This window comes from Grammomys surdaster, unplaced genomic scaffold (genome assembly GCF_004785775.1).
Source record: "Grammomys surdaster isolate TR1022 unplaced genomic scaffold, NIH_TR_1.0 184, whole genome shotgun sequence".
Lineage (NCBI taxonomy): Eukaryota > Metazoa > Chordata > Mammalia > Rodentia > Muridae > Grammomys > Grammomys surdaster.
In genome coordinates this window covers 6,418,423-6,430,242 of record NW_021604629.1, presented here as the reverse complement: position 1 = coordinate 6,430,242, position 11,820 = coordinate 6,418,423, and the positions used below count along the sequence as shown (strand labels likewise).

Sequence of the window (11,820 nt, the reverse complement as noted above, 5' to 3'; positions counted from 1 at the left end):
AACACAAGTGTATTTATCTATAATGTGGCTATGACAGAGAGCAAATATACTTCAGTCTTTAATTTTAAATACTAGAATAGCTTTAGCATGAATATTTGGAATCAAAACTTTGTAAGTTGGAAGGCCCAGAGGCAAATGTCTTTAACCCCAGCACTCATGAACCAGAGGCAGGTGGATCTCTTGAGTTTTAGGTCAGCCTGGTCTACATATTGAGTTCCAGGCCAGCCAGAGTTACATAATGAGACTTTGTCTCAAAGATTTTTTAAACACAAACTCAATGTCATCGATTATGTCAGCATTTTTCTAGGTGAATACTTAGTATTTGCTGCAACCTCTTTTGTGCTTTCTTTACCGGCACCTTGCCCATTTTCATCTATTATCTAGTTATCTGAAACTTTAGAGGGGTGGGAGCCGCCCAATGAGGGTATGTGTCTGTTCTGATCCTGTGATTGAGAGCCAGAGAAGCAGGAGTGACATCATCCTTGACAATAAAATACTCCTCTTGATGAGCAAAAGGCCTGTATATGAAACTCAGGCTTGAAGAACTGCAGTCCAGTTTCATCAGTTGTCTGGTTTACTCCAGCTTAATACAGCATCAGTTGGTGCACTCCTGAGAGTCATTGTATGGTAAGGAATCTCTCAATTGCCCTTTTTAAATTCTGTGAGATTTAGAAAATTGTGCTAGTTTTAAAAACATACCATTTTCTACCGATATCATGGCAATTTTTAAAATTGAAAATATTAAAGGAAGATGAATTTTGTTAAATACAAAATGTAGCAATAAAATAAATTTATGGTAAGGAAGTCATGAAGCATCTATTTTGATGGCTAAAGTTTCTTGGGATACCTTATTTTTAAAACCACCTAAAAGTACAGAAGACTCGATATACATTGGCATGATAGGTTTTATTGATCTCCTTATCAGAAATTTGGAATAATAATCAGGCTGGCGGTGGGACAATAATTCTGATGTAAAAAGTCAAGAATTATTTATCATGTGGAATATATATTTTCTTGTAGGGTATCCTTATCTACATTTTATTTTTTATAGTTTCTCAGGAGTTTAGCCTGCATACTAAGGTTGTAAATTTTTTTCCTTTCATTGTTGAATATTCATTCCTTTTACATAAAAAAGAGCGTTTTCTTATCTTTAAAATAATGTATGCATTTTAAGGATGCTTGAGGATTATTTAAGCTCTTCTCATGGCATTCCCAAGCAAGAAGTCCGTCTTCCGCAAAAGAACAAGGAAATAAGGCAGAGTTGTCACTAGGTCACGGAGTTGAGCTAGGATTAGACACTGATGCTCCTGTCGGCCAGCTACAGCGCCTCTGGGTGGCACAGCCTCGTAGACTTTCCTTTGTTACTCCACCCACAGCTCTGCAGTGCACCATGAAGAGAAACGGTGAAGGCTGTAAGGTCTCTTATTAACCAAGGATACAATTTCCTTTTAGAACAGAAACATAATTCCTATTGTGTGTGTCACTTAGAAGGGAGAATAGAGAGTATTTCTTTAAAGTGCTACTATAATAATAAAGTCTGCAACCATGGAGCTGTGGGTTAAGCCAAAGTATGCATATTGATTTATGAGCACAAAGAAAGAACTAGAAGTTATATTAAACTATGACTGTGAAGTGGAAGCTGTAAGATGCAGACACTCATTTTACTAAGGGTCAAAGCTCCAAGAACACAAGAAATTAATTTTGTTGTTGTTGTTATTGTTTTGGTTTTTCTAGACAGGGTTTCTTTGTGTAGCCTTGGCTATCCTGGAGCAGCCTTGCCTTGAACTCACAGAGATCTACCTGCTCCCACCTCCCAGGACCTGGGGTGAAAGGCATGCACCACCACTGCCTGGCTCTGATTTTTAAACATGTGTAATAAACATGTAAATATGTGTGCATGTGAAGGCCAGAGGTCAATGCTGGATGCCTTTATCAATCATTTTCCACCTTTTTTTTTGAAACCTTCCCAATGCTAGGATTACAGATGCACTGCTGCTGTGTCCAACATTTTTTAGGGGTGCGAGCGATCTGAAGTCAGCCATGTTTGTACATCAACCATTTACTAACTGAGCCATCTTCCTAGCCTAAGACTTTTTTGTTGTTGTTGTAAGAGGTGTTGCATTATTAATTCAGTAAAGGTATCGATATTAAACCTTATAGTTAGACATGGTGGTGAATGCCTGAACTCCCAATGTGCCAGAAACTGAGGCAGAAGGCTCATAAGCTTAAGGCCAGCCTGGTCTACACAGCAAAGTCTTATCTCAAAAATAAAAATAAAATCCTACAAATTTGGCATTTATGGCTATTATGCTAGCATCTGAAAGCAAGCTTAGTCATGGAAACAGTGTTTGCTCACTGCATAGTTATTGTTTACCTAGTTAGGAGGGTAGTAAATCTCAAGGCTATTATAAGCATGTAGATATAGCCAACATAGATATGAGAGAAAATCATCAAAACTGCTCTTCAGTCAGTGTGTTTTAAATATCAAATGTTAAAATTTGTACAAGCAATCTTAGGAAACTACCTAAGAAAGTCATGCATCCAATTTCTCCAAGTTATGTGTACATGTTATATTACTTACTAATGTATCTGTTATTTAAGGATTCTCAATTAATTACTGTGACCTCAGCTAATGACTGCTTGCTTCGGTGGTTGGTTATGCATAACAAGTATTGGGACTGTATTTACATACTTTAGAACACTGACAGTATCTTAAAATATCTCAATGTTGTTTCTCCTTTTAGTAAAGATGATGTCTGCAAACGCCATGGCTAAAGTAATGATCATCGTGCTGGCAGTTTGTCTTCTTACCCAAACAGACGGGAAACCTGTTAGGTAAGTGCTGCAGCCCATTGTGCACAGGGAAGTGTGGCTTTGTAGTAGGTGCTAATGTTGTGGCCATGGGGAGCTAATGGAGTGATCTTCTCTTTCTGTTCTTTCTAGGAAGAGAGCTGTCAGTGAGATACAGCTTATGCACAACCTGGGCAAACACCTGGCCTCCGTGGAGAGGATGCAGTGGCTGAGAAAGAAGCTGCAAGACGTACACAATTTTGTTAGTCTTGGAGTCCAAATGGCTGCCAGAGAAGGCAGTTACCAGAGGCCCATCAAGAAGGAGGAAAATGTCGTTGTTGATGGCAATCCAAAAAGTCTTGGTGAGGGAGACAAAGCTGATATGGATGTATTAGTTAAGGCTAAATCTCAGTAAATACTGATCTATTTCAGACAGTGCAGGGCAATGATAGATGCTGCTACCCTTTCAAGCTCTATGGTGACCACCAAGTGCTAATACTTCTACTGTAATGAAAATTTGGAATATTTTTGATTCCACTTTTGCTCATTTAAGGTCTCTTTCAATGATTCCATTTCAATATGTCTTTTAAAAGTATCACACCTTTCCACTTCTCTCCTTAACTCTAAATAAAGTTTTAATGATCATGAATCAAATAAGCAGTGCTTCTTGCTTGTTAATATTCTGTCTCAGTGTTGGAGGGCTGGCTCAGAAGCTGAGAGTGTATACTGCTGCCTCAAACGACGGGTTCCCAGGACCCACATCAGGTTGCTCACAACCACCTGTAAGTCCAATTCCAGGACGATCCAATGCCCTTGGCCCTGTCAGTACTTGCACTCACATGCACATACCCACACACTTACAAGTAATTTAAGATAACAAAAAAAATCCAAAATAAATCCCATGTCTTTTGTCAGGATGCATACCCAAACGCTTTATTGACATAAATATATAAAACAACACAAGAAAAAATTTCTTCAATTCATTTACCCCAGTTGATATTTTGAACACTGTCTGCTTTTAATTCCAGAGTACTAGATCCTCAGATTCACATTAGCTGGTTAGTACTCTCCCCTTCTTTTTAGGAAGCCCAATGAAATACTCAGGAAACGGGGCAGAAAGTGGTCTGAGACTTGACTGAAAAGCATTTGCCATTACATAAACTCACAGAGTATATCTATACTCTGAACTCCACACTGCAAAGAATAGAAATATAGTATTTATCTATTATTTGCAAGCCCTTATTTAGGGTCCATCACATATAATGAATTCAGTTATTTTGTTTTGCACAGACATGGTTCTTGTCTTCATGGAACCCCCAAATTTTGGCATTAATTCATAATAACTTTGAGGCGTTCTAAGTATGAAAACCACATCCACTACAGGGGTGCAAAATACAGACCCTATGGTATTTACAACAGAGATACACAAGAAAATATCATGCAATAATGGAAATATTCCGTACTCTATGATTCCTGTAATGCTAGTCACATTCATGTTGATCTAAAACATGGCTACTATAGCTGTGAAAACTGATTTAAATTTTGTTTAAATTAATTTAAGTAGCAGCTTGTGGTCAGTATTGTGCTCCCAAACTGTAGGTCCTTCAAACACCTGCAGGTTTTCACTTCCAGCCACTTATTGCCATAAATTAGATATTATATACTTATTGTTCAGGCCATGCAGGAGAACTCTTTTGTCAGTTCCTCTTTGGTCACGTAACCTACTTATTGGGCTCATTTATTAGTTAAAATTGTTTATCTTTCGATAAAGCTTTTTGCCTGGCGGTGGTGGCGCACGCGTTTAATCCCAGCACTTGGGAGGCAGAGGCAGGTGGATTTCTGAGTTCGAGGCCAGCCTGGTCTACAGAGTGAGTTCCAGGACAGCCAGGACTACACAGAGAAATCCTGTCTAGAAAAAAAACAAAAAACAAAAAGCAAAAAAAAAAAAAAAGATAAAGCTTTTTATACTGTTGATCATCAAAATAATGGCACATTACCTTATCTTATTTCCTCATTTTATTGCATGTTTTTGTTTTTTTATAGTTTTATTCAGCACCTGTATTTTTTTAATCTTTAAGTTATGAGGGATGCTACTGTTCTTTCTTAATCTATGCTTGACTTTAAAAGCAATAATTTCTCCAGAAAATAAGGCTCTTAACATACTACCATATTCTCTTTCAGAACTGGTCTACAAAAGGCTCTTTGGAAGTATAAAGCACTGGACTTTAAAAAATACTTTCTTTGTAAACACATATAATCTTCACTTCCAGGATGTTATTTTCATAAATTCATTTGTCTGACTACAATTAAATGTCCATAACACAAATTAGTTTTTTAGATTTATAACTTTATTTTACTTATTTATTTTGTTTCTTTTAAGACAGCTTTTCTCTGTATTCCTAGCTGTACTAGGAACTCACTCTGTAGCCTAGGCTGGCCTTGAACAGATCTGCCTGATTCTGCCTCCTGAATGCTATGATTACAGGTGGTGTGCCACCACCACAGGGCTTATATCCACCTTATTACAGAATCCTTGAAAATAATACAAATTTTATATTTTATTTTTTAATTTTAAGCCAGCAAAGAATGAAATCATGACTTTTTCAGGAAAGTAGATAGACCTGGAGATTGTGTTAAGGAAGATAAAATAGACTGCATCTCACATGCAGGATGTAGAAATGTGTATTTATAGGACATTAGAGGAGAACCAGATTGTGAGAGGGCAAGAAGAGATCTGTGCGAGGGTGAGGGGGAGGGAATAATGGCTAGACAGGTGGTGGCAGTGTACACTTTTATTCCCAGCACTCAGGAGGCAGAGAGGCAGAGGGGCAGGGGGCAGGGGGGCAGGGGGCCAGGGGAGCAGGGGGTAGGGGGGCAGGGGGCAGGGGGGCAGAGGGGCAGAGGGGCAGAGGCAGGTGAATCTCGGTGAGGTCAGCCTGGTCTACAAAGCAAGTTTCATGACAGTCAAGGATACACAGAAAAACTCTATCTCAAAACACACACACACACACACACACACACACACACACTCACACACTCACACAGAGTGGGGGGCAAGGAAGGGAGGGAGGAGAGGAGAAAGAAGGGAATGCAATAGGGTTTCTTTATAAATAGTGAAGTTTATTGTATATTACAATCTTGTATAAAATCTATGGCTTGTCTAAAATAATCTGTGTATAAGAGTGTGTGAGGCTAGAGTTAGAGTTATAAGCAGTGGTGAGCTGCCTGCTGTGGGTGCTGGGGTCAGAACTCAGGTCCTCTGCAAGGACAGCAAGTGCTCTTAACTGCTAAACTATTTTTTCAGCCCTACTTTTTTTTCTATTAAGAAAAATATAAAATGAACATCCACTTTCTACCCTTGAGGTTATGTAATAGCATGCTGTCAGTATTTTAGGATTTCCACTTGGGATCTTCTTTGATTTTTTTTTAAACCATATTCTTTTTGTTTAACTTTTGCTTCAATTTTTCTTTTTTATTATTATTATTTTATTCATTTACATTCCAGTCATTGCTTCCCATCAGTCCCTCCTCCCACAGTCCCTCTTCCCATTCCTCCTCCCCCTTGCCTCCAAGAAGGTGCTCCCCCCATCAGGATTCTCCCTTCCCTGGGGCCTCAAGTTCCTTGAGGATTAGGCTCATCTTCTCCCACTGTGGCCTGACCAGGCAGACCTCTGTTATATATGTGCCAGGAGCTTTGGACTGGCCTATGTACACTCCTGGTTGGTTGCTCAGTCTCTGGGAGCTCCCTGAGGTCTGAGTTAGTTGAGTCTGCTGGTCCTCCTATGGGGTCTTTCTCCCTTTCAGCTTCTTCAGTCTTTCCCCTAATTCAACCTTAGGGGTCCCCGGCTTCAGTTCAATGGTTGGGTGTAAGTATCTGAGTCTGTCTCAGTCAGCTGCTGGTAGAGCCTCTCAGAGGACAGCCATGATCCTGTCTGTAAGCACATCATAGCATCAGTAATAGTGCCAGGCCTTGGTGCCCCCCACCCCCATCCCAATGAGATGAATTGGACTGCCTTTCCTTCAATCTCTATTTTTGACCCTGCAGTTCTTTTAGACAGGAACAATTCTGGGTCAGAAATTTTGACTGGCTGGGCAGTGGTGGCGCTCGCCTTTAATCCCAGCACTTGGGAGGCAGAGGCAGGCAGATTTCTGAGTTCGAGGCCAGCCTGGTCTATAGAGTGAGTTCCAGGACACAGCCAGGGCTATACAGAGAAACCCTGTCTCGGAAAAACCAGAAAGAAAGAAAGAAAGAAAGAAAGAAAGAAAGAAAGAAAGAAAGAAAGAAAGAAAGAAAGAAAGAAAGAGGGAGGGAGGGAGGAAGGAAGGAAGGAAGGGAGAGAGAAAGAAGGAAAGAAAGAAAGAAGTTTTGACTGTGGGCAATGTTCATTAGGAACAGTTCACATTCTGACCATGAACAAATTTTGAAATTGGAGAAAAATCCTCTCCATTTGATTCTCTATTTCCTGTTCTTCCCTCATCCATCTGTAACAAAATTATTTTCCCTTCCTAAGGAGATACAATCACCCTTCCCCATTCCCTTACTTTATCCCTAATTTCTGTGGCTGTATGGATTATAGCTTGCATATCAAAAACTTAATAACTAGCATCAGATATAAGCAAATATATACCATATTTGTCTTTCTGGGTTTGGGTTACCTCATTCAGGATGAATTTCTCACTAGTTTCATTCATTTGCCTGCTGATTTCTTTTCTTTTCTTGTTTTTGTTTTTGTTTTTGTTTTTCGAGACAGGGTTTCTCTGTGTAGTTCTGGCTGTCCTGGAACTCACTCTGTAGACCAGGCTGGCCTCAAACTCAGAAATCCGCCTGCCTCTGCCTCCCAAGTGCTGGGGTTCAAGGCGTGCGCCACCACCACCCGGCGTCTGCTGATTTCTTGAATTCATTTTCTTATTTTTTTCTTTTTCTTTCTTTCTTGTTTTTTCTTGTGTCTTTTTCTTTATTATTATTAATCATCCCATTCGTTTACATCTCAAAAGATATCCTGCTTCCTGGTTACCCCCTCAATCAACCTCCTATCCCATGATATCCCACTTCCCAGTTACTCCTCGGCCAACCCCCATCCCACATCTGCCCACCTCTCCCTTTTGCCTGCTCCTCAACCCACCCACACTATCCCACCCACCGCTCCAGCATCCCCCTACTCTGAGGCATGAAACCTCCCCGGACCAAGGGCCTTCCGACCCATTGCTGTCGGACAAGGCTACCCTCTGCTACATATATATCTGGAGCTAAAGATCCCTTTAGGTGCACACCTTGGTTGGTGGTGTAGACTCTGGGAGAACTGGGTGGCCAGGCCAGCCTATGTTGTTCATCCAATGGGGTTGCAATCCGCCTCCGCTTCTCCAGTTCTTCTGCCAGCTCCCCCACCAGATTCCCTGAATTCAGCCTGATGGTTGGCTCCAAGCATCTGCCTCTGCTTTGGTCAGTTACTGGCCTGACGTCCCCAGGAACTGCCACATTTGGTTCCTTTCCACAGTGCCTCTTGTCCACCACAACAGTGTTGGGTTTGGTGTCTGAAGTCATGATGTGTCCCTAGGTGGGGCAGTTCCCTGGTTGGCCCTTCCTTCAGTCTCTGTTCCATTTTTTGTCCCTGTTCTTTCTTTGGACAGGAACATTTTTGAGTTAAAAAACTTTGAGATGGGTGGGTGGCTCCATCCCTCAACCAGGGGCTGTGCCTATCTACTGGAGGTGGTCTCCACAGGTTCTATCTTTCCCTTCTCTGTATATTATGGCTAAAGTCATTCCCACTGGGTCCTGGGAGCCTCATGTTTCTCTAGTGTCTGGGACCCTCCAGTGGCTATCCCCAGTTCCTCATCTCCCCCACTCCACCTACTACCTATTTTTATTCAGCTTCCTGACTCTCTATACCTCTCTCACATCTCCTCCAGATTCTGATACTGCCACCTTTATTTCCTCCTCTTCCTTTCCCCATTCCTTGTCCCCATCTCCTTCCATCTCCCACAATCATCTTGTTCCCTCCTCAGTGCAGGACTGAAGCATCCACCCCCTGATCTTCCTTCCTTCCTTCTATTCTCCATGTGATCTGTAGGTTGAATCATAGGCATTGTGAGCTTTTGGGTTAGTATCCACTTATTAGTGAGTACATACCATGTGTATTCTTTTATGACTGGGTTACCTCACTCAGGATGATATTTTCTAGTTCCATCCATTTGCCTGCAAATTAATGAAGTCATCTTCTGAGGTCTTCTTAAATTTCTTTCTTCAGATACTTGAAGTTCTTCTCATACAGATCTTTCACTTGCTTGGTTGGGGTCACACCAAGATATTTCATACTGTTTGTGACTATTGTGAAGGGTGTTGTTTCCCTAATTTCTTTCTCATCCCTTTTATCCTTTGAGTAGAGGAAGGCTACTGATTTGTTTGAGTTAATTTTACATCCAGTCACTTTGCTGAAGTGGTTTATCGGCTGTAGGAGCTCTCTGGGAGAATTTTTGAGATCACTTATGTATACTATCATATCATCTGCAAACAGTGATAACCTGACTTCCCCCTTCCCAATTTGTATCCCTCTGATCTCTTTTTGTTGTAGCTCTGGCTAGAACTTTGAGTACTATATTGAATGGGCAGCCTTGTCTAGTCCCTGATTTTAATGGAATTGTTTTGAGTTTCTCCCCATTTAGTTTGATGTTGGCTATTGGTTTGCTATATACTGCTTTTATTATATTTATGTATGAACCTTGAATTCCTGATCTCTCCAATACTCGTAACATAAATGGGTGTTGTATTTTGTCAAAGGTTTTTTCCACATGTAATGAGATGATCATTTCCCCCTCCTTGCGTTTGTTTATATAAACAAACAAACAAACAAACAAACGTGGATTATGTCGATGGATTTTCATATATTGAACCATCCTTGCATCCCTGGGATGAAGCCTACTTGATCATGGTGGATGATCATTTTTATATGTTCTTGGATTCAGTTTGCGAGAATTTTTTTCCCATGGGAGTGGGATTTATTAAAGATAAAGGGGGAGAACAGAGAGAGAAAGAGAGAGAGAGAGAGAGAGAGAGAGAGAGAGAGAGAGAGAGAGAGAGAATACTCCTTGTACTGAGGCAGCTTGGATGGATCCTTGAAGGACAAATTCTGTTAGGCACCTGGAAGCCACCTTTTTCACTTGTGTTTCCCAACTGCTGTGTCTTGGGGCCACACATATGCTAACTGTGCTCTCTAAACACTGAGCTATACCTCAGGCATGACCCATTATCTTGATCTCAGGAAGTTTATGAAGCAAGACATTTGGATTTTCAGAGTAAGGTGGTAGATTAGAAGCTGCCTTTGTGTGAATCTCTGACTGTGAAGAAAAACAAGTCACAGACCTTCTTTTAAAGAAAGAGAAAGAGGGGGACTCCCAGAGTCATCCTGCCAGTGTTAGGGTGGGAGAGGCCACGAGAAAGTCATGGACAAGAGCATGGCCAGACAAGAGCACGCTAAGAGATTTAGACAGCAGGAAAGTGAAGCAGGCTGTGAAGGCTCAATGTGTCCACTCTTTGAACAAAGGAACAAACTTGGCAATGTGAGGATAACAATAGAGAATTATTTTTTTTTTTATTGGATGATTTATTTACATTTCCTATGTTGTCCCCTTACCCCATCCCCCACCACCCCCTCGGAACCCTCAATCCCCTCACCCCTCCTCCTTCTTCTCTGTGGATGTAACCTCTATCTACCCCCCCCCACTCCCACCTCCCCACCCTCAAAATTCCCACCCCCTGGGGCATCCAGCCTTCATGAGGTCAAGGTTCTCTTCTTCCACCTATGCCCAGCAGGGCCCTCCACTTTTACATATTCATCTGAAGCCCTGGATCCCCCCCTAAGTGCTCCCAGGCTGGTGGTTTAGACCCTGGGAGCTGTGGTTGGTTGGTATTGTTGCTCTCCTCATGGTGCCACAAACCCTTTCAGCTCCTTCAGTCTTCACTCTAACTCCTCTATTGAGAACCCCATGATCAGTTCAATGGCTAGTTGTGAGCATCTGCCTCTGAATATGTCTGACTCTTGAAGGCCTCTGAGGAGATATCCATATCAGGCTCTTATCAACATGCACTTCCTGTCTTCCACATCAACATCTACCTTTGGTGATTGCACATGGGATAGATACTCAGGTGGAGTGGTCTTGAGACGGCCCCTCCTTCAGTTTCTGTCCCTCACTTTGTCTCCATATTTGCTCCCTTGAGTATTTTGTTGCTCCTTCTAAGAAGGACCGAATCACCCTCACTTGGTCTTCCTTCTTTATGGGCTTCATGTGGCCTGTGAGTTGCATCTTGGGCATTTCAAGGTTCTAGGCTAATATCCAATAATCAGGGAGTGAATACCATGTGTGTTCTTTTGTGATTGGGTAACCTCACTCAGGATGATAATTTCTAGTTCCATCCATTTACCTAGGAACCTCTCGAATTCATTGTTTTTAATAGCTGAGTAATACTCCATTGTGTAAATATACCACATTTTTTGAATCCATTCCTCAGTTGAAGGACATCTGGGTTCTTTCCAGCTCCTGGCTATTATAAATAAGGCTGCTATGAACATAGTTGAGCATATGTCCTTATTATATGTTCGAGCATCTTCTGGGTATATGCCTAGGAGTGGTATAGCTGGATCCTCGGGTAATGCTATGTCCAATTTTCTGAGGAACCGCCAGACTGATTTCCAAAGTGGTTGCACCATCTTGCAGTCCCACCAACAATGGAGGAGTGTTCCTCTTTCTCCACACCCTCGCCAGCATCTACTATCACCTGAGTTTTTAATCTTAGCCATTCTGACTGGTGTGAGATGGAATCTCAGGGTTGTTTTGATTTGCATTTCCCTGACGACTAAGGATGCTGAACATTTCTTTAGATGCTTCTCGGCCATTCGAGTTTCTTCCGTTGAAAATTCTTTGTTAAGCTCTATACCCCATTTTTTAATAGGGTAATTTGGTTGTCTGGAGTCTAATTTCTTGAGTTCTTTGTATATATTGGATATTAGCCCTCTATCAGATGAAGGATTGGTAAAG

The 11,820-nt window shown here is 41.4% G+C and overlaps 1 protein-coding gene across 2 annotated transcripts; it reads left to right on the top strand.

Moving 5' to 3' along the window:
• The first annotated feature begins 418 nt into the window (after positions 1-418).
• Pth (parathyroid hormone) lies at positions 419-3,444 on the top strand. Of its 2 annotated transcripts, XM_028767978.1 has the most exons (4): positions 419-493; positions 1,737-1,749; positions 2,745-2,835; positions 2,944-3,205. In XM_028767978.1, the coding sequence occupies exons 1-4, from the start codon at positions 419-421 to the stop codon at positions 3,203-3,205; spliced, it is 441 nt and encodes a 146-aa protein (XP_028623811.1). The 2 variants fall into 2 exon arrangements, with proteins under 2 accessions (XP_028623811.1, XP_028623812.1); XM_028767979.1 differs by lacking the exons at positions 419-493; positions 1,737-1,749 and adding an exon at positions 518-627 and having other exon boundaries at positions 2,944-3,444.
• The last annotated feature ends 8,376 nt before the right edge of the window (positions 3,445-11,820 follow it).

What these genes read in the sequence shown, in the direction of transcription:
- Pth (XM_028767978.1), top strand. Translation starts at nt 419, where the DNA reads ATGAGGGTATGTGTCTGTTCTGATCCTGTGATTGAGAGCCAGAGAAGC. An exon ending in ACAGACGGGAAACCTGTTAG is followed by an intron (nt 2,836 to 2,943) that starts GTAAGTGCTGCA and finishes TGTTCTTTCTAG; the next exon opens with GAAGAGAGCTGTCAGTGAGA.